We start from the raw sequence: 27,796 nt of genomic DNA, 5'->3' as shown, positions 1-27,796 counted from the left end.
CGTCGCGCTTTTATATAGCTGCCGCTCGTCTAAATTGCTTTACATTTTATAGTTGAGTTATATAAATTCATCTGCTAATATTTCAGTGCCTTATCAGTGTTGAGCGTGCTACTACTGCGGCTGTGTAAGGGGATACACAGCTCTTCAATGAGTCCAAAGAATTTTGATTAGATCGTAACGTTGTGAATAGATAGTTCTCTTTGTGTTCAATTGAAATTAGACGCATATGTACATGAGTTTTTATGTATGTATGTATGCTTGCTCTCAAGCAATGCTAGACTATCTATCACGATTGCTTGTCTAATCACGCAACAACAGTTTGTAAATAAATATAATTATTTTTATACCAAATTAAATTGTCTGATACATTTACTCCCTTTTTATGTAGCGCCTCTAGAACAAGGCAAAGTAAGTAAAGAGTCTTAAAAGTTACTGGTTTTCTCTTCATGTGCGCGTCACTGTGTTTTATCACCCGTTAGAGAGATAAGGTAGGTACCGTTTATTTTGCATTATCTTTGATATACGACCTACAAATTGTTCCAGGTTCAAGAACTAAATAAATAACTAATAAGCTCAATCTAATATTAGCTTTGTAGAATCTAGTTAGTTTTTGCTGCAAATATGTTCAGGACAAACAAAATAAGGTACAATAATTGTCGAGTCGATATAGTTTTCATCAGGGAACGGACTTTCCGGTAATTTTCCTCAGAATGCGCGGAATTTTTAGGAAATTCCCCCGTTAATTTATTCAAATATGAAAATCATTATGATTGAAATACTTGAAAGGTGCTGCGATTGTTTTACTTTTTTCACTTTCTGTCGGAATCAACGAGCTTCTACTCCAATCCTATCAAAAGTTATGCGCGTTTTTGTACTTAAAAGTATCATCACTCGTATAACAAGAATGAGAATTAAGAAAAAGCTATTTGGGATATTTTTCTTTTTAAAATGACGAATAAACTTAAGCTTGAAAATATTTGCTCCAAAATGTCCACCGTTACTTCTGTTGGACTTATATTGCCTCCTCATCTGTCTATTTTAATTAAATGCAATGCTGACGTCGCGGTAGACCCAAACCCTGATTGATAAACCAACTGCTTCACTGGTTGCACTTGTCAGCTTAGATATAGCGGATTAAAAGAATTTGAATTCGACGCAGAGAGCAGAGTCAAGTGAAAGTGACAAGCTGAAAGGTGCATTAAATTATAGGCCAAATCGAAATTTAATTAAATTAAAAGCTGAAAAGAATGACCGTGGTTCAAATTGAGGACAATGCCTAGCATTTACCAAGGCTGCTATTCGAATTACTATCACCTTTTACCCTTTCTTGCTCAGATTTTGTACATTAAACATTCGCTCTTATAGCTGAACGATTAAAATATACAATATTTGCAAATTTCGTTCGATTGATTGTAAGTAAATATTACGAACTGAGGCTGTGGAAATTGCGAGATTCCAATATAAACTTTTTTCTTTAGTCGAGGACAAACGATTTTTGCTGTAGTTGACGTCCGAGGTACATAGGTAAAAAAGCAGAAATATTGCTGCTTTTTCGGCAAATATGCAAACATGGCAAGATAAATCTTGAGTATGGGTGCTGAAATTGCAATTGCAACGAACGCAGTCATGGTAAATAAACAGAAAATATTGAAAAATAGATTCGAAATTTACGCGCGAGCTTTAACTAACAGCACACACACTCTCCCATACTCAGCAATATCCTTATTTTCATTTTGATTGGGCTCGTGTACAAATTTGAATTTCACTTTATTTTCATTGTTCTGTGTACATATTTACATGGAATGCCAGCTAAAGTGAAGCGGCTGTGTTGGGCGGTTTTTATTCAATCTGTTGCCAGTTAGAGTTTTAGGCATGAATACGTTCACTTTCAGTTCCCTTTATTATTCCTGCCAACTCTTTTCCATTTATTTCCCTTTTCTATTTGATTTTAGTTATTTTCCTTCGGACCGTTCAATATCGGCAATTCAACTTTTTTAACAAACAATCGAAGCGAACACGGATGCGGCTGGTGATTGCCAACATATTGCTGTTGTTGTGCGCGGCGGGTGGCCTCTTAATTGCTTCCCCTGGTTATGTACGAGCATGTTGTTTTTATTGCCTAAAAAATGATTTGAAAAAAGTTGCTTTCCGTGTGCAGGTACAGGAAAGTTGTTGCCGTTCGAGCTGTGATTGGTGATTGGTGTTCACAATATGAAATGGCAGCAAAGCTGAACTATTAGAGCAGGTGAGGTGGATATTGGAAATGGAATATTTTTATTGACATGAATTGAAGTGGAAATGAAAAGCGTGGGAGAGTAAACTTGTAATTGTTGAAAAATAGAGCAAACAAGCTTAAATGGAAAAGCATTTGTGATATCTAATATTCGTTTTTAGATTGCGTTATTTGCTGTAGACAACACTCACTCTTTACTCTTCTAAATTCTGTGCTGAGTTTTAGCAGTAACTGCACAGAAACGCTGTTGGCATAAGGTGGCTAAAAGTAGTAAACTGGATTTCTGAAAAAATAAAAATAAATAAAATTTCATGGCGAATTTTCATTATAGTTTTTATGACTCAATATACTAATTTCATGCAGCTGTCTACGACTCGTACTTTTTTGCTATGTTTCAATGGAAAATACATATACTCCTCTGTTTGCATACTCGTATAATTGTATATATAATATATTAAATATACATATATTTATCTCTACATACATGTTGATTTGAGTGCTCAAATTGCTGCAAGCGTTTTCAGCGAGACTTAATTAAGCGGAGAATATTTTGATTCTTTATATTTTATTAAACATTGCATGCGTTACTTTTTAGCTCATTCATTCGTTCATATCAGTTTCAAGTGGCAATTTTTTTTTTAATTTGTATGCATTATTTATTGCAAAACATTTTATCGGCATACGAACCGAGCGCTGAATTAAATTTCGTGACGCTGTTGACTCAATAGACTTGTACTTAATCGGTGGCGCTCTTCAAAGCGAGATTATTGCATGTGTCTTTGGGGCTATAAAAGCGATGCATTTAAATGTTGGAGCTTATTCGAATATTTGGGAGCAATCATGGTTAATGCGAGTAGTGAGGCTTGTGGTGGGGATGATGCCTTCAGCACACCGGAATGGATAAATGAGGATTTCTTCAAGCGCATTCTCGAAAAATGCGAAAATGAAAGTGTGGAGGTACTGTAAGAAAACAGCTATTAAAGCCAAAATATTTAAAAATGGCTAAACAAATATTCTTAAATGCAGATTCACAGGTTGCGGCTCTCATCCGGCACTGCGTCAACTGATAACTACGCGAGTATACTGTATCGTGCTAAGATAAATTACTCTCTGTGCTCCCAAGCTACGCAAGAGAAACTGCGTTCATTTGTGATGAAAACTGAACCCTTTGTGGAGGGTTTGAAGAAGGATAAAATGAATGAAGTGCCGCTCTTTGAAACCGAGGTGCGAATGTATACGAAAGTGTTGCCGAAAATTGAAGCGAAGCTGCAAGAGTTTGGCGATCGAACGGTGCTGGCACCAAAGTAAGTAAAGGAGTGAAGCATTTCTCAGATCGTTGCAGTGTATATGAAGTATTGTCAAAGTCATGAAATTATTATACATTCACAAGTGTGGAATTTATTTCAGATCTAACTCTAAATATTTTTAGGCTAATTACGTACAGCTTGGAGGCGCCGCGTTACATAGTGTTCGAAGATCTTGGTACCGAAGGTTATGCGCCCATAAACAATCGCCCCTGTAGTTTGGAGGAAATCAAGTTAGCTTTAAAGAAATTAGCTAAAATACACGCAATCAGCTTTCAAATGGCACAGACGGTAAGCGCTCGCATATTAGAGAGCAGAAAGTTCAAAAATTTCTTTAATATCACATTTTCTAATAGGATAACCATGAATTAGCCACATTCGATAAGACCTTCATCAACACAATCGATATAGCTAATTTTCCCGTGCTAAGAGATGGCATCAAACTAATGAAAGAAGTAATAAGTGATCAGCCGGATCTTCGAAAATATTTACCACATTTCGAAAGGGCGGAACTTTTCTTGATACCGAAGATTTTAGACCTATTAAATGCGCCTAAAAACGGCAAACGTAGTGGAATTCAAGTATTGAACCATGGGGACTTTCATGTGAAGAATTTAATGGTGAAATATGTTGACAATAAGCTGAAGGAGTTAATTCTGGTGAGAGAGATTAAAAAAAAAAAAGATATTGATGAAATACTAAGAGAGACAAACCATGCCACATAACTATCAATGCTTATTATCATAAATATTATTTTCCTTCTTGCAGCTCGACTATCAAGTCAGTATGTTTGGCTCTCCCGCTATAGATTTGCATTATGCTTTTACAATGATGTACAGCCCGAGCATGCGAATGGAGAACATGGATGAGCTGCTTTATTATTACACAAAGAATTTCCAAGACACTCTCCACAGTGTGCAATACAAAGGGCACATCCCAACCATTACAGAGTTAAGAGCGGAGATGCGTGATTATAGACACTGGGGTGGGTAAAGCCTGCTATTATCTATGTTGCACTCTATATAGTATTTCCAAAACAGGTCTTTACTTGGTTTCCACTTTGCTTTGCTTCAACTATGCCTTCATGGAGGGCATTGGAATGAACGAAATTGTCGAATCGGAGGACGCAAGACGTGCATTACTTACGAATTCCAAGATACTGGATGAACTGCGCATATTGCTACCACGTTTTTTGTACTTAGGTTGTTTCGAGGAATAATAATAGTGACTCAACATGTATTTCTTATTTATAGTATTGTTGTTAGTATTGTTGTTATTCCAAATAGCCTAATTTCAAATACATTGGTAGAATGCTGTGCAACTCGGCAATGTAATTTTTGTCATAGTAGAGGTCGCGCCGCTCATCGTCGGTGGCCATCAGGTGATCCCTGTCTATTAGACCAGCAAGCAATGCGTGGCGTATTGGCAGAAAGCTAACTAAAAGGAAAAGTGCTGAAAATTACAACAAAAAGTAATCAAAAAATTTAAATATTGTTTTCCAATGAATTAAAAGAATCAAAAGGTATTTAAGATAAGCTTATAGAAATTTACTCGGACTTATACTTTTATTCCTGGATAAACCTTGTTGACGAGTGAAAGGTTAGTGGCTTAATTGCAAATTACCTAAAACTTTCTGCCGTTTCAGTTGTTGCTGGAAACATTCAAATGTTAGCGCTTCTGTTTGATATCCCAGCATTTCCAATGTCTGTACGAAATGTCTGAAATAATGCTCAAAGAGTTCCTCATAATTTTCGGCACGTTGCTCCGGCGTGTAGAGCATATAGTAAGAATAAATGACATCATTGACTAAAGGTCCCATATAAGCAAGCTGGTAATCCACCAACAATACATCATCCAATTCGCCAGTAAGAGGTACATGCCGGAACATCAAATTGTTGGCTAGCACATCTCCGTGACAGACGCCATACCAAGTGTGGGGTTGAGGATTATAGAAATATTCCGTGTATGTTGCACGACATTTGGTAGCCCAGCCTGGTTGCATGGCCTGAAAGTATGGTTTGTACATTTTTAAGGATGGTACAGTGTCGAGCATATCGATAAAGTTCTTGATTCCGCCTGATATGAACGAGCTATTGACAACATACGGTATGGTCATGAAACTCTCGTAATATTTATCAAAAAGTCCGGGTTGCTATTAAATAATTTAATTGTAACACAAAGTAATAAAATAATGTAAAACCTTACATCATTCGCCAATTTATAGCTAGCAGCATGCCACTTAGCCAATTTGCGATAGCCGGCCTTTATTTCCTTAAGCGTCAACGTTCGACCGCGCACCATTTCATAACCGATCTCTGTTAAGTCTTCAAAAACCAATACCTTAATGGGCGTCAGAGCATGGTGAAGACAACTACGAAATATATACATATAGATACAAGTTGACTTAAATTTTAAATAGTTTTAAGGAAGATTCATTTCCTACTGGGCGCCAAATCGTATGCGCTCGCCTGCCAATCGCAGCACCTCCACCAGCTTGGGCAAAACGTCGGTATAAATGCCGATTTCGGTTTCGAAGAGCTTTGAGCCTTCCAGCAAACGCTGCTTCTCGCCCTCCAGCTCCGGTAGCGCTTTTACAATGAATGACTTGCTTTGCGGTCTTTGTGCAGCGGCACAGTCGGCGGCAAATGTAAACGTCGCCTTTACGCGGAACATTACACTGGCGTAGTGCTCACCCTTTTTGGTTGCGGGTTGAACTTTAATATTTATAATCTGCATTTTTTCGCCGTTGTTTTTCGGCTGAAAGACGCGCTCAAAGAAGCCAGTGTTCAACCATTGTGGCGGCACTTGCTCGTCTCTGTCGTATTCTGAACTCATTACTCGTATTATGTATGTTGGCAACGTGCACGCGTGTGAAGCGATTTCAGTGTACTGACAGATAAGCAAGCCACTGGATGACTAGTTTCAAATTTAAATGCCTAACTGAAATTTCGCATAATTGAACTAAGAGAATTAGAGAGAGGTGTAAATAATGCGGGGTTCGGCTCTTGATATTCTTTTATTTATAAATATTTAAACACTTTATTGATTTTATTTGATAGTGTAATCTCTGTTGCCCATTTGAGCATTAATTAAATTATATACATATATGTATATTTGTTGGGACTTGCACGACATGCGATGCTTGATGATCCAACTCCGATGGCTTCCTATTAGCAAACGGAGTGCGTGTAAACCTAGAAAATTCTTTTGTATTCTTATAATATAATTGTGAAAAGCAAGTAATTGTAATTAATTTAATTGTTAAAGTATCACCTATAACTCTTTATGAGTACGTATCATTCATTATATATTAAGTATATATCCACTTAATTACAATACCACATTTCATTGCGTGTATTAAATTTGTTTGTTTCTTTTTAATTGTACACACAATATTATCTGTATTTTTGTTAAATTATTTATCTCACGTTTTGCACGCTATAAATCTCGTTAAGCGACTGCCTACAAGATGCACATATGAATAGTTGTTGATGTCAATATAATTTAGAGAGTAAAACAATTTTATATTCCAAACAATACTTTACTTACGGCGAGCCATTATCGTGAGATCATAAATTGGGAGCTTGCTTATTATCTCCTTGGTTGAATGAAAAAGAACGAAAAGCTGCGATATTTTTATTCGGCTTTAAATTGAATGAATTAAACTTGCATATTTTGATGTGACTCGGTCGTTGTACCCGATCTCATACGTAATATACTAATAAGTTGTACTCGTGGACTTCGCTGGTTCGCTGTGTATCAGTTATGTGTTGCTGTTTGTTTTGAGTGTTTTGTTGAGAGTTGAGAGTAGCTGCGAATGATAACGCTGCTATTGACGACATATTTCTCGCAGTCGAAAGAACTAAGACACGCTGTATCTCTTACTCATTACTCTGTATGCACAATACTCTTCTACATGTAAATATGTAAAAATATAAATAAGCATATACAAATATGAATATACTCACAACAAATAATATATTATCTGACTATCTTTGGGACAGTTGACTGTTTAAAGTACACTTGTGATTTGTGAATCAATCTTATCATATCATACTATATATTTTCTTTCTACTTAGTAAATACGCTTTCGCAATCAAATCAAAGCTCCTTTCCCCAATTAATGATTTAATTGTTGAAAAGCTCAAAAGCCAAATAATACCTGTATTAGCCAAAAGTTATTGGTATTTCCAGAAATTAATAGAGCTAAATATTCAATCAGCAACTGTGCAACAACTACAATAATCAAATAACTTCAAACAGCTTTAAGCCGCTTAATACATGCGTACTTAAATATTTACTATACGAGTATAGGAGCGAGTATTGTTCGAACGAATACCACCGCAAGTAATGCTGAAATAATACGAGTATTTCAGCAATCATGAAATATGCAAACTTTGTAATATTTTAGGAAAATTTCTTCTGAAATGCATTATAGTGCAGATTAGACAGTAATCTAAAATTGTGACAATTTGTATTTTTTCCTGGCCTTAAAAGTACGTAGATGTGGATCCAATTAATGCGAACTTTATGTAGAAATGCCGCATTCATATAAACTCCTTGCAATAGAATTTAAATCCTTGCGGATGATTGAGATTGTATGTAGTTGTGCCGTATTTATTGGATTAGTTGCGGTGAAGAGGCACTATTGCAGTGACACCACGATCGCCTCAGCAATGCTATTTACACTCCGTTTCTTTGGTGGGAATATGCGTGTGTTTGACGTTTCATTCTTGTCGAAGTGTCAGTTGATGGCTGACATCGTGCCAGCAGGCCAGCTTGTGCAGTCTTGACATGCCTTGACTTCGACGAGGCTGAGCAGACATCCGGTCGCGCATAATGTCGCTGCTGGTAAGGCATAAATCTTCCCAAACACAATGACGGGTTGTGGCAGCGGAGCGCAATAAAAGAAGTTTTGTGTTGCGAAAACCCGAAAGCAGAAGTATTGGTTTAGAAGTGCTGCAGGAGTGTCATTTTATGCAAGTGAAACTTTGGCTTCCGATTTTGCCTGTCAAGAAGTAGTGTTTCTATAGATTATTTGAGTTTTTAGATTACACTCTCTTTACAGCTTCCACATTCTATATGATAATGTATGGAATAAAGTGATCGGTTTGATGCAAGTGTTTCTTAAATATGTACGAATGAATGATGGAGTAAATGCAGCATCGAAAAGCATTTTTTTTAAGTACGAATTCAAATAAATTGTTTATGACTGCAGTTATTTGCTATTCATGACGGCAGTTAGAATATTTGATTAGCGCAGAGTCAACAACTGAAACGACACAAGCTCGTCTTCATTATATATCACAGTGAAATAATAATGAATTAAAAAATGCGCAACAGCTTTTGCAATTATTTGCATGTCGGGTGATTCGTTGATTGATTGGCGCTTTAGAAAATATGTCTAAAGGCTGAGTAATAATATGATTGCTACGCTAGACAATCGACAATGACGATATTGTTCCAGCTGTTAGTAGTTGCTATTAAAGTCAACATTCTCAGCTACTAGGGATAAATTGGTTCCCTCCTTCTTTACTTTTGCACCTCTCTATTAGATTCTGTGATTTGATTTCGTTCAACCAAAGGTCATTATGGTCACCAGTTAGATAATCGACGAGTGCGACAATTTTTTCGATTCTCATCTATCTTATGTATTGTTTAGGTTTGTCTAGCTATAGCTAGCTAAAATCAATAAGAAAAAGCTAATTTGCCAACATTATAAAATTGAAGTGTGTGAGGTTTTAAGTAAGTGAAAAATTAAGCAAGCGCAAATGTAGTAGTCTACTATTTCAGTATAGACGATGCCGCTGGCGTTGCCACATTTGCATAGAATGCCCACATTAAGTGCAGCGGCTGCAACCGCATATTGTAAAAATGAGCTTCTTCATTTGTGTGTTTTTTTATGCCGTGAACCGTCATCGCCGGTCCTTTACCCAACACCAAAGTGTCCACGGCATAAAGTGAAGCAAAGAAAGTGTGTAACAGTAATAACGAGAGGAAGTTAACTTTAACGATTTGCAGCGTTCCTCAGCTACTTCATAGTGACAACATTTTCGCACACGAAAATTCCACCGTCAAAACGTCAGTTTTGTGTAATTTCCTGAAATTCGGAGATGCCCCTTTTTATCGCTGCGCTGCGGCTGCGAAGTTTTCTTTAATGCCGCCGTTGCCAAATTCTGGCTCGCATTACCACCCTGCCTATGCAAGTGTGCGTTTTGTGGAGAGAGAAATTAGTCGGGAGGTAGATCACTTACTTGTTGAGAGCATTGAAGTGCAAACCCGTAAATTATGCGATAGCTAAGCGCTTGCCGGCGCGCTTGCTTTGCTCCAGTTTCTTCACCGCGCAGTTTGATGCAACGCACGCGTATGTATTTCACACGCCGGTGCAATGAAGGTAGCTCCGACTGCCTGAGTGTTCTGGCATCCAAGTGGCTTCTAAATGTCTGTATGCTGAGCATACTGAGGCATTCATTCAGTTGAAGTCTCGTTTATTTTAGGCGATGAGCGAGAATTAACCGTTTTTCGGTTTTATACGAGAACGAAATATAGTTTACACACTATACAAAATAATTTCGAATAAAATTCGAATAACTTGGGGATTATTTGCAACATAGATAATATTGCATTTTCGGTACAAATAGTTAGTCAATAGTTTTCAATTTTTATACTCTCGTTCGTCCACATAACGGTTGGTTGTAAGTCCTAAAATTAAAGAGTTAGATATAGGGTTATATATATCAAAATGATCAGGGTGACGAGTTCAAATCAAGTTCAAAAAATCTCACAAACTACTAAAGCTATATCAAGGAAACTTTCTAGAGTCGTTTCTTTTAGGTACTACCTTATACAGTCCAAAAATGAAGGAAATCAGATTATAACCACGCCCACCTCCCATACAAAGGTTATGTGGAAAACTACTAAAAATGCTTTAATTCAGTAAGGAAAACCAAGAGAAACATTAAATTTTATTATAAAGAAGGTGCAGAAGAGTTGCACTCAAAAAGGTATACGAAATTTAAATGAAATGATGAACTTAGCCCTTCCTTACTTGTTATTATTGGCTTTGTAACAATAACTAGAAAACAACAAAATAGTAGTTTAAATGTAGACATTCACAGATATATACGAATGTTCACTGATTCATTAAATCGTACTGCTTGCAAATGCAGCACATTTGGGTAGCTTTCACAAACTAAGGCAAAGCCATACAAATCTGCTTGAACAAAGCCACATATTTGTTTTTGTCCTAGCAACTCAATTAAAAAATACTCATACGCCCAGGTCCACTGCGCACATTATGCTGCTTGTCATGCATGTGTCCCTTAATATAGTTGATGATGGAAGATAAGAAATAACTGCACTTTTGATATACTCCATATTGTGTGCATAACAAAAGCAGTTTGTTGTTCTTGTTGCTCAGGTGTATATTTATAACTTTTACAGACGTAAGTGAGAGAGAGAGAGGAGGACTTTCGGTTTACTTTCCTGTCTTTGCTGGAGATAATAAAAATTTGGCTTCTGATCTGCTATGATGGAAAAAAGATGATGTTGCAGACAGGAATATTTCATTTAGATAGATTCTCGAAGCGATAAGCAGTAATAATCAGATGGAAAGCTATGTCACATCTAAGATTTCCTCTTACTTCAGAAAACAAAGTTGAGTATTTTTTGTACTGAACAGTATATGAAGTATTTATGTATAAATATGTATATATATAACGGCATTGTATTATGTGAAGCGTACATATAGCAACAATTGAATAGCAAATGACTCCTGTTTGTATTATTTTAAACAAGAAGGCAGCTTTACAAAGTTATTATGTGTTTATTACACATTTTTGTTGTCGAATAAATTATGAATGCCAAAAAGTCGAATGTAATAACACCGTTTAACAACTGATAATCAGTCTACAGCCGAGAGTCTTGTTTGTGGAGTCGAAACACACAAGCCTCAGTGAATAACCTTCGCATTTATATGTGTAAACGAGTAAGTAAATATGCCTAATTTTGTATAAAACACGTAAATAGGCAATTTTTCTCAAAAGTCTTACTTTAGTAATCTGTTTCGTAAGAACCTATTCCAAACAAGGTTTCCTGTTTTCCTTTCTGTTTGATCTGCCTCGTTACATTCGCATATAGAATGGTTAGTTTATCCCATTGGTATTACTTATACTCCTATATTGCCAAAATATTTGAAGAATTTCTCAAAGATACATTCGAAACATTCATAGTAATCGCACTTTATTACGTTTATATAAACATACAACAAAAACAACTGTATACAAAGTGATAATATTAGTTTTAAATATATTAAAATGTTTTCCATTATAATTCGAAATACCCATTGTGTAGAAATTTGGGCAGCATCTCTCGCAGCTCTTTCAGATATCTTGGATTTTCTAATTCTTTCTTTTGTGCCTCCGGATTTTCGATCACCGCCGCAAGGTCTCCATCCTCGTCGATAAATGTGTAGTTGAATATTAGGAAGGTGAGGAATATGAAAATACCTGTGTTTAATAAAAGAGATTTTGTTTCCAAAATGCGCAATTATTTGAAATATTGCATTACTGCCTCACTTACCCCAATATCTATACTTTTGCAGTTCTTGACGAATCTCGAAATGTGAAGGTATGTGGCCTTTGTATTCCGTTTTGCGCAGAGTCTCCTGAAAATTCGTGATATAAAAATAGAGAAGCTCGTCGTAGTGATCACGACGCATTTCAGGGCTATACATCATAGTGAAGGCATAATGAAGATCGATTGCCGGTGACCCAAATATGCTGATTTGATAATCAAGCTGCACAAGGAATAGAGAGGAGAGCGAAAATAACTAAGTTTGATAAACAAATATTAATTGAACTGCATTGCTCACCAGCATAAGATCAGTTAGTCTGCCACCATTCGTTTGGACCATAATGTTCTTCAAATGAAAGTCGCCATGGTTGGCCACGAAAATGCCATCTCGCTTGCCACTGCTGGCTGCATTAAACATTTCGAGGGTTTTCGGCAACAGTAAATGTTCGACTGCCTCAATGTGCGGCACAAATTGTTTCAGGTCATCGTGTTCGCTCATAACCTCCTTGAGCAATCTAATGCCATTCTTAATAAATGGAAAGGTTTCGGGGTCCGAAGAGTTCATTGAACCCTTGTCCAAGGAAATTATGACATTATCTTCCTGAAATGTTGCGAACAAGTGTATGAATTCAAATTTGTATCGCTTAAATTTGGCTTTCTTACCTCTTCTTTGCTTAATTTGTAGCTGACCGCATGCAATTTCGCCAGTTTCAGCAGCGCAATTTTCACTTCATCCAAATTGGGATGGCGGTACCCAATTGTGGTATAATCTTTGAGAGCTAAATCTTCAAAAACAACATACGACGGTGCGGTGGCGCTGCAGGCGACGAGCCTTTTCCATAATACGTTAAAAATTTATTTAATTGGCTTTATATTAGCTTTTGGAATTGGATACTAACTTTGGTCCCAAAACGGTTTCGTCGCCATATTGTCTCAGTACTTTCTCGATCATCGGCAACACTTTAGTATACATGAGTACTTCTGTTCCGAATAAATTCAGATTGCCCACCACTTCTTTTTTGCGACCTTCCACAAAAGGTTCGACTTTCAATATGAACGAGGAGACTTTCTCCTTCGTTGGCTGCGACTGCAATCTGTAGCTGACTTTGGCTCGAAACAGAATACTTGCGTAGTGATCGTTCTTCATTGTGCCCGGTTTCAGCTCTAAATTGGTGACCTGGAAACAATATTTTGTTAGTGAATTTCAGAAAATCTCACTAATATTAAATTGCAAATAACACCATACACAGACCTCCGTGCTTTCAGTTTCGACGTTTTTTAGAACGTTTTCGAAAAATGCCTCATTCAACCAATCCGGGAAAGTGAGATCATCCTCACTATACTTTTCGTTATTTGCCATTTCACTGCTGTCTTCACAATGTAAATTTTCTAAGCTCCGCGAGTTGATCACCTACGCGCACACCTTAATTGAAGCAAAGAAACAAAGTGCCGGGCGTCGCGCTTTTATATAGCTGCCGCTCGTCTAAATTGCTTTACATTTTATAGTTGAGTTATCTAAATTCATCTGCTAATATTTCAGTGCCTTATCAGTGCTGAGCGTGCTACTGCGGCTGTGTAAGGGGCTACACAGCTCTTCAATGAGTCCAAAGAATTTTGATTAGATCGTAACGTTGTGAATAGATAGTTCTCTTTGTGTTCAATTGAAATTAGACGCATATGTACATGAGTTTTTATGTATGTATGTATGCTTGCTCTCAAGCAATGCTAGACTATCTATCACGATTGCTTGTCTAATCACGCAACAACAGTTTGTAAATAAATATAATTATTTTTATACCAAATTAAATTGTCTGATACATTTACTCCCTTTTTATGTAGCGCCTCTAGAACAAGGCAAAGTAAGTAAAGAGTCTTAAAAGTTACTGGTTTTCTCTTCATGTGCGCGTCACTGTGTTTTATCACCCGTTAGAGAGATAAGGTAGGTACCGTTTATTTTGCATTATCTTTGATATACGACCTACAAATTGTTCCAGGTTCAAGAACTAAATAAATAACTAATAAGCTCAATCTAATATTAGCTTTGTAGAATCTAGTTAGTTTTTGCTGCAAATATGTTCAGGACAAACAAAATAAGGTACAATAATTGTCGAGTCGATATAGTTTTCATCAGGGAACGGACTTTCCGGTAATTTTCCTCAGAATGCGCGGAATTTTTAGGAAATTCCCCCGTTAATTTATTCAAATATGAAAATCATTATGATTGAAATACTTGAAAGGTGCTGCGATTGTTTTACTTTTTTCACTTTCTGTCGGAATCAACGAGCTTCTACTCCAATCCTATCAAAAGTTATGCGCGTTTTTGTACTTAAAAGTATCATCACTCGTATAACAAGAATGAGAATTAAGAAAAAGCTATTTGGGATATTTTTCTTTTTAAAATGACGAATAAACTTAAGCTTGAAAATATTTGCTCCAAAATGTCCACCGTTACTTCTGTTGGACTTATATTGCCTCCTCATCTGTCTATTTTAATTAAATGCAATGCTGACGTCGCGGTAGACCCAAACCCTGATTGATAAACCAACTGCTTCACTGGTTGCACTTGTCAGCTTAGATATAGCGGATTAAAAGAATTTGAATTCGACGCAGAGAGCAGAGTCAAGTGAAAGTGACAAGCTGAAAGGTGCATTAAATTATAGGCCAAATCGAAACTTAATTAAATTAAAAGCTGAAAAGAATGACCGTGGTTCAAATTGAGGACAATGCCTAGCATTTGCCAAGGCTGCTATTCGAATTATTATCACCTTTTACCCTTTCTTGCTCAGATTTTGTACATTAAACATTCGCTCTTATAGCTGAACGATTAAAATATACAATATTTGCAAATTTCGTTCGATTGATTGTAAGTAAATATTACGAACTGAGGCTGTGGAAATTGCGAGATTCCAATATAAACTTTTTTATTTAGTCGAGGACAAACGATTTTTGCTGTAGTTGACGTCCGAGGTACATAGGTAAAAAAGCAGAAATATTGCTGCTTTTTCGGCAAATATGCAAACATGGCAAGATAAATCTTGAGTAGGGGTGCTGAAATTGCAATTGCAACGAACGCAGTCATGGTAAATTAACAGAAAATATTGAAAAATAGATTCGAAATTTACGCGCGAGCTTTAACTAACAGCACACACACTCTCCCATACTCAGCAATATCCTTATTTTCATTTTGATTGGGCTCGTGTACAAATTTGAATTTCACTTTATTTTCATTGTTCTGTGTACATATTTACATGGAATGCCAGCTAAAGTGAAGCGGCTGTGTTGGGCGGTTTTTATTCAATCTGTTAGTTTCAGTTAGAGTTTTAGGCATGAATACGTTCACTTTCAGTTCCCTTTATTATTCCTGCCAACTCTTTTCCATTTATTTCCCTTTTCTATTTGATTTTAGTTATTTTCCTTCGGACCGTTCAATATCGGCAATTCAACTTTTTTAACAAACAATCGAAGCGAACACGGATGCGGCTGGTGATTGCCAACATATTGCTGTTGTTGTGCGCGGCGGGTGGCCTCTTAATTGCTTCCCCTGGTTATGTACGAGAATGTTGTTTTTATTGCCTAAAAAATGATTTGAAAAAAGTTGCTTTCCGTGTGCAGGTACAGGAAAGTTGTTGCCGTTCGAGCTGTGATTGGTGATTGGTGTTCACAATATGAAATGGCAGCAAAGCTGAACTATTAGAGCAGGTGAGGTGGATATTGGAAATGGAATATTTTTATTGACATGAATTGAAGTGGAAATGAAAAGCGTGGGAGAGTAAACTTGTAATTGTTGAAAAATAGAGCAAACAAGCTTAAATGGAAAAGCATTTGTGATATCTAATATTCGTTTTTAGATTGCGTTATTTGCTGTAGACAACACTCACTCTTTACTCTTCTAAATTTTGTGCTGAGTTTTAGCAGTAACTGCACAGAAACGCTGTTGGCATAAGGTGGCTAAAAGTAGTAAACTGGATTTCTGAAAAAATAAAAAATAAATAAAATTTCATGGCGAATTTTCATTATAGTTTTTATGACTCAATATACTAATTTCATGCAGCTGTCTACGACTCGTACTTTTTTGCTATGTTTCAATGGAAAATACATATACTCCTCTGTTTGCATACTCGTATAATTGTATATATAATATATTAAATATACATATATTTATCTCTACATACATGTTGATTTGAGTGCTCACATTGCTGCAAGCGTTTTCAGCGAGACTTAATTAAGCGGAGAATATTTTGATTCTTTATATTTTATTAAACATTGCATGCGTTACTTTTTAGCTCATTCATTCGTTCATATCAGTTTCAAGTGGCAATTTTTTTTTTAATTTGTATGCATTATTTATTGCAAAACATTTTATCGGCATACGAACCGAGCGCTGAATTAAATTTCGTGACGCTGTTGACTCAATAGACTTGTACTTAATCGGTGGCGCTCTCCAAAGCGAGATTATTGCATGTGTCTTTGGGGCTATAAAAGCGATGCATTTAAATGTTGGAGCTTATTCGAATATTTGGGAGCAATCATGGTTAATGCGAGTAGTGAGGCTTGTGGTGGGGATGATGCCTTCAGCACACCGGAATGGATAAATGAGGATTTCTTCAAGCGCATTCTCGAAAAATGCGAAAATGAAAGTGTGGAGGTACTGTAAGAAAACTGCAATTAAAGCCAAACTATTTAAAAATGGCTAAACAAATATTCTTAAATGCAGATTCACAGGTTGCGGCTCTCATCCGGCACTGCGTCAACTGATAACTACGCGAGTATACTGTATCGTGCTAAGATAAATTACTCTCTGTGCTCCCAAGCTACGCAAGAGAAACTGCGTTCATTTGTGATGAAAACTGAACCCTTTGTGGAGGGTTTGAAGAAGGATAAAATGAATGAGGTGCCGCTCTTTGAAACCGAGGTGCGAATGTATACGAAAGTGTTGCCGAAAATTGAAGCGAAGCTGCGAGAGTTTAGCGATCGAACAGTGTTGGCACCAAAGTGAGTAAAGGAGTGAAGCATTTCTCAGATCGTTGCAGTGTATATGAAGTATTGTCAAAGTCATGAAATTATTATACATTCACAAGTGTGGAATTTATTTCAGATCTAACTCTAAATATTTTTAGGCTAATTACGTACAGCTTGGAGGCGCCGCGTTACATAGTGTTCGAAGATCTTGGTATCGAAGGCTATTTGCCCATAAACAATCGCCCCTGTAGTTTGGAGGAAATCAAGTTAGCTTTAAAGAAATTAGCTAAAATACACGCAATCAGCTTTCAAATGGCACAGACGGTAAGCGCTCGCATATTAGAGAGCAGAAAGTTCAAAAATTTCTTTAATATCACATTTTCTAATAGGATAACCATGAATTAGCCACATTCGATAAGACCTTCATCAACACAATCGATATAGCTAATTTTCCCGTGCTAAGAGATGGCATCAAACTAATGAAAGAAGTAATAAGTGATCAGCCGGATCTTCGAAAATATTTACCACATTTCGAAAGGGCGGAACTTTTCTTGATACCGAAGGTTTTAGACCTATTAAATGCGCCTAAAAACGGCAAACGTAGTGGAATTCAAGTATTGAACCATGGGGACTTTCATGTGAAGAATTTAATGGTGAAATATGTGGACAATAAGCTGAAGGAGTTAATTCTGGTGAGAGAGATTAAAAAAAAAAGATATTGATGAAATACTAAGAGAGACAAACCATGCCACATAACTATCAATGCTTATTATCATAAATATTATTTTCCTTCTTGCAGCTCGACTATCAAGTCAGTATGTTTGGCTCTCCCGCTATAGATTTGCATTATGCTTTTACAATGATGTACAGCCCGAGCATGCGAATGGAGAACATGGATGAGCTGCTTTATTATTACACAAAGAATTTCCAAGACACTCTTCACAGTGTGCAATACAAAGGGCACATCCCAACCATTACAGAGTTAAGAGCGGAGATGCGTGATTATAGACACTGGGGTGGGTAAAGCCTGCTATTATTTATGTTGCACTCTATATAGTATTTCCAAAACAGGTCTTTACTTGGTTTCCACTTTGCTTTGCTTCAACTATGCCTTCATGGAGGGCATTGGAATGAACGAAATTGTCGAATCGGAGGACGCAAGACGTGCATTACTTACGAATTCCAAGATACTGGATGAACTGCGCATATTGCTACCACGTTTTTTGTACTTAGGTTGTTTCGAGGAATAATAATAGTGACTCAACATGTATTTCTTATTTATAGTATTGTTGTTATTTTATTATGTTATTGCAAATAGCCTAATTTCAAATACATTGGTAGAATGCTGTGCAACTCGGCAATGTAATTTTTGTCATAGTAGAGGTCGCGCCGCTCATCATCGGTGGCCATCAGGTGATCCCTGTCTATTAGACCAGCAAGCAATGCGTGGCGTATTGGCAGAAAGCTGACTAAAAGAAAAAGTGCTGAAAATTACAACAAAAAGTAATCAAAAAATTTAAATATTGTTTTCCAATAAATTAAAAGAATCAAAAGGTATTTAAGATAAGCTCATAGAAATTTACTCGGACTTATACTTTTATTCCTGGATAAACCTTGTTGACGAGTGAAAGGTTAGTGGCTTAATTGCAAATTACCTAAAACTTTCTGCCGTTTCAGTTGTTGCTGGAAACATTCAAATGTTAGCGCTTCTGTTTGATATCCCAGCATTTCCAATGTCTGTACGAAATGTCTGAAATAATGCTCAAAGAGTTCCTCATAATTTTCGGCACGTTGCTCCGGCGTGTAGAGCATATAGTAAGAATAAATGAGATCATTGACTAAAGGTCCCATATAAGCAAGCTGGTAATCCACCAACAATACATCATCCAATTCGCCAGTAAGAGGTACATGCCGGAACATCAAATTGTTGGCTAGCACATCTCCGTGACAGACGCCATACCAAGTGTGGGGTTGAGGATTATAGAAATATTCCGTGTATGTTGCACGACATTTGGTAGCCCAGCCTGGTTGCATGGCCTGAAAGTATGGTTTGTACATTTTTAAGGATGGTACAGTGTCGAGCATATCGATAAAGTTCTTGATTCCGCCTGATATGAACGAGCTATTGACAACATACGGTATGGTCATGAAACTCTCGTAATATTTATCAAAAAGTCCGGGTTGCTATTAAATAATTTAATTGTAACACAAAGTAATAAAATAATGTAAAACCTTACATCATTCGCCAATTTATAGCTAGCAGCATGCCACTTAGCCAATTTGCGATAGCCGGCCTTTATTTCCTTAAGCGTCAACGTTCGACCGCGCACCATTTCATAACCGATCTCTGTTAAGTCTTCAAAAACCAATACCTTAATGGGCGTCAGAGCATGGTGAAGACAACTACGAAATATATACATATAGATACAAGTTGACTTAAATTTTAAATAGTTTTAAGGAAGATTCATTTCCTACTGGGCGCCAAATCGTATGCGCTCGCCTGCCAATCGCAGCACCTCCACCAGCTTGGGCAAAACGTCGGTATAAATGCCGATTTCGGTTTCGAAGAGCTTTGAGCCTTCCAGCAAACGCTGCTTCTCGCCCTCCAGCTCCGGTAGCGCTTTTACAATGAATGACTTGCTTTGCGGTCTTTGTGCAGCGGCACAGTCGGCGGCAAATGTAAACGTCGCCTTTACGCGGAACATTACACTGGCGTAGTGCTCACCCTTTTTGGTTGCGGGTTGAACTTTAATATTTATAATCTGCATTTTTTCGCCGTTGTTTTTCGGCTGAAAGACGCGCTCAAAGAAGCCAGTGTTCAACCATTGTGGCGGCACTTGCTCGTCTCTGTCGTATTCTGAACTCATTACTCGTATTATGTATGTTGGCAACGTGCACGCGTGTGAAGCGATTTCAGTGTACTGACAGATAAGCAAGCCACTGGATGACTAGTTTCAAATTTAAATGCCTAACTGAAATTTCGCATAATTGAACTAAGAGAATTAGAGAGAGGTGTAAATAATGCGGGGTTCGGCTCTTGATATTCTTTTATTTATAAATATTTAAACACTTTATTGATTTTATTTGATAGTGTAATCTCTGTTGCCCATTTGAGCATTAATTAAATTATATACATATATGTATATTTGTTGGGACTTGCACGACATGCGATGCTTGATGATCCAACTCCGATGGCTTCCTATTAGCAAACGGAGTGCGTGTAAACCTAGAAAATTCTTTTGTATTCTTATAATATAATTGTGAAAAGCAAGTAATTGTAATTAATTTAATTGTTAAAGTATCACCTATAACTCTTTATGAGTACGTATCATTCATTATATATTAAGTATATATCCACTTAATTACAATACCACATTTCATTGCGTGTATTAAATTTGTTTGTTTCTTTTTAATTGTACACACAATATTATCTGTATTTTTGTTAAATTATTTATCTCACGTTTTGCACGCTATAAATCTCGTTAAGCGACTGCCTACAAGATGCACATATGAATAGTTGTTGATGTCAATATAATTTAGAGAGTAAAACAATTTTATATTCCAAACAATACTTTACTTACGGCGAGCCATTATCGTGAGATCATAAATTGGGAGCTTGCTTATTATCTCCTTGGTTGAATGAAAAAGAACGAAAAGCTGCGATATTTTTATTCGGCTTTAAATTGAATGAATTAAACTTGCATATTTTGATGTGACTCGGTCGTTGTACCCGATCTCATACGTAATATACTAATAAGTTGTACTCGTGGACTTCGCTGGTTCGCTGTGTATCAGTTATGTGTTGCTGTTTGTTTTGAGTGTTTTGTTGAGAGTTGAGAGTAGCTGCGAATGATAACGCTGCTATTGACGACATATTTCTCGCAGTCGAAAGAACTAAGACACGCTGTATCTCTTACTCATTACTCTGTATGCACAATACTCTTCTACATGTAAATATGTAAAAATATAAATAAGCATATACAAATATGAATATACTCACAACAAATAATATATTATCTGACTATCTTTGGGACAGTTGACTGTTTAAAGTACACTTGTGATTTGTGAATCAATCTTATCATATCATACTATATATTTTCTTTCTACTTAGTAAATACGCTTTCGCAATCAAATCAAAGCTCCTTTCCCCAATTAATGATTTAATTGTTGAAAAGCTCAAAAGCCAAATAATACCTGTATTAGCCAAAAGTTATTGGTATTTCCAGAAATTAATAGAGCTAAATATTCAATCAGCAACTGTGCAACAACTACAATAATCAAATAACTTCAAACAGCTTTAAGCCGCTTAATACATGCGTACTTAAATATTTACTATACGAGTATAGGAGCGAGTATTGTTCGAACGAATACCACCGCAAGTAATGCTGAAATAATACGAGTATTTCAGCAATCATGAAATATGCAAACTTTGTAATATTTTAGGAAAATTTCTTCTGAAATGCATTATAGTGCAGATTAGACAGTAATCTAAAATTGTGACAATTTGTATTTTTTCCTGGCCTTAAAAGTACGTAGATGTGGATCCAATTAATGCGAACTTTATGTAGAAATGCCGCATTCATATAAACTCCTTGCAATAGAATTTAAATCCTTGCGGATGATTGAGATTGTATGTAGTTGTGCCGTATTTATTGGATTAGTTGCGGTGAAGAGGCACTATTGCAGTGACACCACGATCGCCTCAGCAATGCTATTTACACTCCGTTTCTTTGGTGGGAATATGCGTGTGTTTGACGTTTCATTCTTGTCGAAGTGTCAGTTGATGGCTGACATCGTGCCAGCAGGCCAGCTTGTGCAGTCTTGACATGCCTTGACTTCGACGAGGCTGAGCAGACATCCGGTCGCGCATAATGTCGCTGCTGGTAAGGCATAAATCTTCCCAAACACAATGACGGGTTGTGGCAGCGGAGCGCAATAAAAGAAGTTTTGTGTTGCGAAAACCCGAAAGCAGAAGTATTGGTTTAGAAGTGCTGCAGGAGTGTCATTTTATGCAAGTGAAACTTTGGCTTCCGATTTTGCCTGTCAAGAAGTAGTGTTTCTATAGATTATTTGAGTTTTTAGATTACACTCTCTTTACAGCTTCCACATTCTATATGATAATGTATGGAATAAAGTGATCGGTTTGATGCAAGTGTTTCTTAAATATGTACGAATGAATGATGGAGTAAATGCAGCATCGAAAAGCATTTTTTTTAAGTACGAATTCAAATAAATTGTTTATGACTGCAGTTATTTGCTATTCATGACGGCAGTTAGAATATTTGATTAGCGCAGAGTCAACAACTGAAACGACACAAGCTCGTCTTCATTATATATCACAGTGAAATAATAATGAATTAAAAAATGCGCAACAGCTTTTGCAATTATTTGCATGTCGGGTGATTCGTTGATTGATTGGCGCTTTAGAAAATATGTCTAAAGGCTGAGTAATAATATGATTGCTACGCTAGACAATCGACAATGACGATATTGTTCCAGCTGTTAGTAGTTGCTATTAAAGTCAACATTCTCAGCTACTAGGGATAAATTGGTTCCCTCCTTCTTTACTTTTGCACCTCTCTATTAGATTCTGTGATTTGATTTCGTTCAACCAAAGGTCATTATGGTCACCAGTTAGATAATCGACGAGTGCGACAATTTTTTCGATTCTCATCTATCTTATGTATTGTTTAGGTTTGTCTAGCTATAGCTAGCTAAAATCAATAAGAAAAAGCTAATTTGCCAACATTATAAAATTGAAGTGTGTGAGGTTTTAAGTAAGTGAAAAATTAAGCAAGCGCAAATGTAGTAGTCTACTATTTCAGTATAGACGATGCCGCTGGCGTTGCCACATTTGCATAGAATGCCCACATTAAGTGCAGCGGCTGCAACCGCATATTGTAAAAATGAGCTTCTTCATTTGTGTGTTTTTTTATGCCGTGAACCGTCATCGCCGGTCCTTTACCCAACACCAAAGTGTCCACGGCATAAAGTGAAGCAAAGAAAGTGTGTAACAGTAATAACGAGAGGAAGTTAACTTTAACGATTTGCAGCGTTCCTCAGCTACTTCATAGTGACAACATTTTCGCACACGAAAATTCCACCGTCAAAACGTCAGTTTTGTGTAATTTCCTGAAATTCGGAGATGCCCCTTTTTATCGCTGCGCTGCGGCTGCGAAGTTTTCTTTAATGCCGCCGTTGCCAAATTCTGGCTCGCATTACCACCCTGCCTATGCAAGTGTGCGTTTTGTGGAGAGAGAAATTAGTCGGGAGGTAGATCACTTACTTGTTGAGAGCATTGAAGTGCAAACCCGTAAATTATGCGATAGCTAAGCGCTTGCCGGCGCGCTTGCTTTGCTCCAGTTTCTTCACCGCGCAGTTTGATGCAACGCACGCGTATGTATTTCACACGCCGGTGCAATGAAGGTAGCTCCGACTGCCTGAGTGTTCTGGCATCCAAGTGGCTTCTAAATGTCTGTATGCTGAGCATACTGAGGCATTCATTCAGTTGAAGTCTCGTTTATTTTAGGCGATGAGCGAGAATTAACCGTTTTTCGGTTTTATACGAGAACGAAATATAGTTTACACACTATACAAAATAATTTCGAATAAAATTCGAATAACTTGGGGATTATTTGCAACATAGATAATATTGCATTTTCGGTACAAATAGTTAGTCAATAGTTTTCAATTTTTATACTCTCGTTCGTCCACATAACGGTTGGTTGTAAGTCCTAAAATTAAAGAGTTAGATATAGGGTTATATATATCAAAATGATCAGGGTGACGAGTTCAAATCAAGTTCAAAAAATCTCACAAACTACTAAAGCTATATCAAGGAAACTTTCTAGAGTCGTTTCTTTTAGGTACTACCTTATACAGTCCAAAAATGAAGGAAATCAGATTATAACCACGCCCACCTCCCATACAAAGGTTATGTGGAAAACTACTAAAAATGCTTTAATTCAGTAAGGAAAACCAAGAGAAACATTAAATTTTATTATAAAGAAGGTGCAGAAGAGTTGCACTCAAAAAGGTATACGAAATTTAAATGAAATGATGAACTTAGCCCTTCCTTACTTGTTATTATTGGCTTTGTAACAATAACTAGAAAACAACAAAATAGTAGTTTAAATGTAGACATTCACAGATATATACGAATGTTCACTGATTCATTAAATCGTACTGCTTGCAAATGCAGCACATTTGGGTAGCTTTCACAAACTAAGGCAAAGCCATACAAATCTGCTTGAACAAAGCCACATATTTGTTTTTGTCCTAGCAACTCAATTAAAAAATACTCATACGCCCAGGTCCACTGCGCACATTATGCTGCTTGTCATGCATGTGTCCCTTAATATAGTTGATGATGGAAGATAAGAAATAACTGCACTTTTGATATACTCCATATTGTGTGCATAACAAAAGCAGTTTGTTGTTCTTGTTGCTCAGGTGTATATTTATAACTTTTACAGACGTAAGTGAGAGAGAGAGAGGAGGACTTTCGGTTTACTTTCCTGTCTTTGCTGGAGATAATAAAAATTTGGCTTCTGATCTGCTATGATGGAAAAAAGATGATGTTGCAGACAGGAATATTTCATTTAGATAGATTCTCGAAGCGATAAGCAGTAATAATCAGATGGAAAGCTATGTCACATCTAAGATTTCCTCTTACTTCAGAAAACAAAGTTGAGTATTTTTTGTACTGAACAGTATATGAAGTATTTATGTATAAATATGTATATATATAACGGCATTGTATTATGTGAAGCGTACATATAGCAACAATTGAATAGCAAATGACTCCTGTTTGTATTATTTTAAACAAGAAGGCAGCTTTACAAAGTTATTATGTGTTTATTACACATTTTTGTTGTCGAATAAATTATGAATGCCAAAAAGTCGAATGTAATAACACCGTTTAACAACTGATAATCAGTCTACAGCCGAGAGTCTTGTTTGTGGAGTCGAAACACACAAGCCTCAGTGAATAACCTTCGCATTTATATGTGTAAACGAGTAAGTAAATATGCCTAATTTTGTATAAAACACGCTCGAGAGAGAATCTTTTATATGTGTATAGACTTCTACAATTACTTGTGCATTGCCAATCTCTAAGTTTATGAATTTTTCAACGCCTCAACGGTTGAGACAGGACCACATCTAGTCTTGCAGCTGCCTGGAACAACAGCACATGTGCGCATATACTCGTATAGAGGATTTGTTAACGACCTTTTCATTTTTCATTTGAGGTCGTTGGAGCATTCTCACGCACCCTCGGAACTCTGAAAAACATTTTCTTGTCAACACATTCTTGATTCATTTCTCGTCATGAAATGAACGCGTCAACTGTAATGGAAATATGAGTAAATATGAGTTACAAAAAAAAATAATAATGTCAAGACAAGAACAACCATAATTTTAATCAGTAATCCAGTACAACGTGTATCAGTAGGAGTGGAGTGAGTTTCACAACGAATTTTTCATTTTTACAAAATTCGTCTGTGCCCCACATCCGCTTAAGGTTGCTTTTGTTTTTGCCTCTACGCCTCTTTGTCTGGTGTGCTGCTGCTGCTGAGTCTGTTTTCAGACAAGAAGACTTTTGTTACTAGGAAAGAGGTGCTTGCCGAGTTGCTCGTTTTCAAACAAAACGTTTCCTTTAATTTTGCATCTTGGTTCTTGGTTGCGTTCGATTTTAAGGCTCTAAGTGAGACTAAAATGTTTCTTGTGTGAACCCAGTTTTATAAAAATAGTGATGTGTCGCATTCAGTGTTCAGTTGGTGAATATATTTCGCATGAGTCGGAGAAGTGTTGGCTGGCAGGAAAGCGCGCGTAAGCAAAGTCATTTTTATGGCGCTTATTACTTTGCTTAATGAACAACAAATGGCAATGTAAGAAGCTTAAGTGATTGTGATGACACAATCATGTGAGAGTAATGAAACATTTTCGTTGAAGCTGCGGCAACGGTAGAACTTTAAAAAGAAATGTATGTGAAATGGAGCAATGTTATTTAGTGGAGACTTAAACTCCGATGTAGACGTGCGCTATATGATCAGTTTTCAAGTCTAATATACAGTTCTCTTGCAAGCTGAAAGGAAGTTCTTTCTAACAACGCGTGTCTGTGCCAAAAATGAGCAAAATCAGGGCAGTATTTTCTCTAGCCCTCACATAGCTCCCAAACGGTTTTTCAAACTTCCGGTGGACTTTATGTTGTATATATCGGTTAGTTGTGATATGTTTTAGCAAAAATAAGTAAACGTAAAATCTAGGATATAATCTTATAAGCTGCAATATCTCTCTTCGAAATATCTCTACTTGATTATTTGAGAAATGAAGGCGGTTCTCCGTAGAATATTTGGAATCAACAGACTCATCGGTCCTTCAGACCTCATCTACTTTTCGAATATTCTACTTATTACTTTTTGTTCAAATGTTTTGTGTCCACTTGATTTAACTGCGCTGTACTCTTGAATGTGACATTTACAAGATTAGACAAACAATAAACGCCCACATGCACGCAGTCAATTGAGCAAAGTTAGTTTGCCGATAAACCGAACGGTTAAATGCTTCTGACAGGAGATAGTACAGCGCTGCTGGTCGGCTGCAAACACTATGTCAACTTTAAACTCAGCTACATTGGTCGTATGCCGTTGTGCTTGGATGGAGGGCGAGGGCGAATGTGAAGCGAGTTGCACAAGTTAAATGCATTACGATCTAATGATATTTCAGTTTCAGGTAGTTTCCTTTTCCTTCTGTAGTCGTATTGTGTAGTTATTGTTTGGATGTTCTTAGTTAGCTGTTCTCGGAATTTTGCATTCACACATTTCCTAAGCGGCTTGTAAAGTTAAAACTCTGTGTAAACGAATATATTGTCAGCATGTCAATTTTGTTTAGGTTTTCTGGCCGTGGTTGTGGCTCTACTTAATTCATAAGCTTTGTTCGCATTGCAATTGGTTTTGTTATTATTTTTTCATCATCGCAATGTCGCGTTGGAAATAAAGTGATTTTATTGGTCATATTTATATAACGGTTTTCTAATTCAATTTTATATTCATTTTTATCGGAAATATATAAAAACTTCACGGTGTATACTGAGGCCTCGCTTTTTATTATGTGAATTCTCATAACTTTCAACACACTCGACAAAACTAAAATCAATCTCTACAGCCAAGGATATTAACGACTAACTGAGGCTCACCGGATAGTGGCGCTGTGAAAAATAATTACTTCTGTATTGTGGAAGGAGAAGTAGTAGAATTTATTAACAGACGCATTAATCACTCCTTTTTTGCCGGGAGCGTGAATATTTCCGCCGCCGTGTTGTGTGGTAAGTGAAGTGAAAAAGAGGGCCAAGCAAGATTTTGTTCGAACAGTGTGCAAGAAATAGAAGTGAAGCTTAAGTTTCCTGCCAGCAATTTATGCGACACATACATGAGCACATTTTCACAATTAGGGCGGACAATGACAATAAATTTTCATTGCCGTCGTCTGCAAGCCAACACGCGACAATATGAGTCCACATCAAAGGCAATGCTCTTCCATGTGTGGCATAAAGTGACTTAGATACAGACGCAGGATTGCAGGTACCACATTTATTTTTATGCTCGCGCAAAGTATTGGACAGAGTATAATAGCTTTGTTCATTTAATAATTCGTTAAATCCCGGCATACTATTTACTACTTAAAAAGGTCCTGGCCTTTGCTTTGCCACGTACATTTTATATTG

General features: G+C 36.8%; 5 protein-coding genes across 7 annotated transcripts; 2 read left to right on the top strand and 3 right to left on the bottom strand.

Annotated features, from left to right (window-relative positions):
• The first annotated feature begins 3,028 nt into the window (after positions 1-3,028).
• Positions 3,029-4,783, top strand: Rv0769 (uncharacterized). The gene is made up of 6 exons (XM_011198823.3): positions 3,029-3,190; positions 3,260-3,537; positions 3,663-3,828; positions 3,894-4,196; positions 4,306-4,522; positions 4,578-4,783. The coding sequence occupies exons 1-6, from the start codon at positions 3,074-3,076 to the stop codon at positions 4,754-4,756; spliced, it is 1,260 nt and encodes a 419-aa protein (XP_011197125.2). The 5' UTR covers positions 3,029-3,073; the 3' UTR covers positions 4,757-4,783.
• LOC128921894 (uncharacterized) lies at positions 4,777-6,999 on the bottom strand. 2 transcript variants are annotated; one of them, XM_054230820.1, is made up of 4 exons: positions 5,981-6,999; positions 5,743-5,908; positions 5,161-5,689; positions 4,777-4,989 (listed from the first exon to the last, which is right to left on the bottom strand). In XM_054230820.1, exons 1-4 carry the CDS (start codon positions 6,370-6,372, stop codon positions 4,811-4,813), a joined length of 1,266 nt encoding a protein of 421 aa, XP_054086795.1. In that variant the 5' UTR covers positions 6,373-6,999; the 3' UTR covers positions 4,777-4,810. The 2 variants fall into 2 exon arrangements, with proteins under 2 accessions (XP_054086795.1, XP_054086799.1); XM_054230824.1 differs by having other exon boundaries at positions 5,161-5,542.
• Positions 7,000-11,761: 4,762 nt separating this feature from the next.
• Positions 11,762-13,566, bottom strand: LOC128921344 (uncharacterized). The gene is made up of 6 exons (XM_054228649.1): positions 13,364-13,566; positions 13,011-13,288; positions 12,775-12,943; positions 12,410-12,712; positions 12,118-12,334; positions 11,762-12,044 (listed from the first exon to the last, which is right to left on the bottom strand). Exons 1-6 carry the CDS (start codon positions 13,469-13,471, stop codon positions 11,863-11,865), a joined length of 1,257 nt encoding a protein of 418 aa, XP_054084624.1. The 5' UTR covers positions 13,472-13,566; the 3' UTR covers positions 11,762-11,862.
• Positions 13,567-16,451: 2,885 nt separating this feature from the next.
• LOC128921340 (uncharacterized) lies at positions 16,452-18,423 on the top strand. Its single transcript, XM_054228633.1, has 6 exons — positions 16,452-16,756; positions 16,826-17,103; positions 17,229-17,394; positions 17,460-17,762; positions 17,870-18,086; positions 18,142-18,423. The coding sequence occupies exons 1-6, from the start codon at positions 16,571-16,573 to the stop codon at positions 18,318-18,320; spliced, it is 1,329 nt and encodes a 442-aa protein (XP_054084608.1). The 5' UTR covers positions 16,452-16,570; the 3' UTR covers positions 18,321-18,423.
• LOC114803534 (uncharacterized) lies at positions 18,341-20,564 on the bottom strand. 2 transcript variants are annotated; one of them, XM_029037750.2, is made up of 4 exons: positions 19,546-20,564; positions 19,308-19,473; positions 18,726-19,254; positions 18,341-18,554 (listed from the first exon to the last, which is right to left on the bottom strand). In XM_029037750.2, the coding sequence occupies exons 1-4, from the start codon at positions 19,935-19,937 to the stop codon at positions 18,376-18,378; spliced, it is 1,266 nt and encodes a 421-aa protein (XP_028893583.2). In that variant the 5' UTR covers positions 19,938-20,564; the 3' UTR covers positions 18,341-18,375. The 2 variants fall into 2 exon arrangements, with proteins under 2 accessions (XP_028893583.2, XP_054084618.1); XM_054228643.1 differs by having other exon boundaries at positions 18,726-19,107.
• Positions 20,565-27,796: the final 7,232 nt, after the last annotated feature.

This window comes from Zeugodacus cucurbitae, chromosome 2, assembly GCF_028554725.1.
Source record: "Zeugodacus cucurbitae isolate PBARC_wt_2022May chromosome 2, idZeuCucr1.2, whole genome shotgun sequence".
In the NCBI taxonomy this organism is placed as follows: Eukaryota; Metazoa; Arthropoda; class Insecta; order Diptera; family Tephritidae; genus Zeugodacus; species Zeugodacus cucurbitae.
This window is presented reverse-complemented; position numbering and strand designations above follow the sequence as displayed.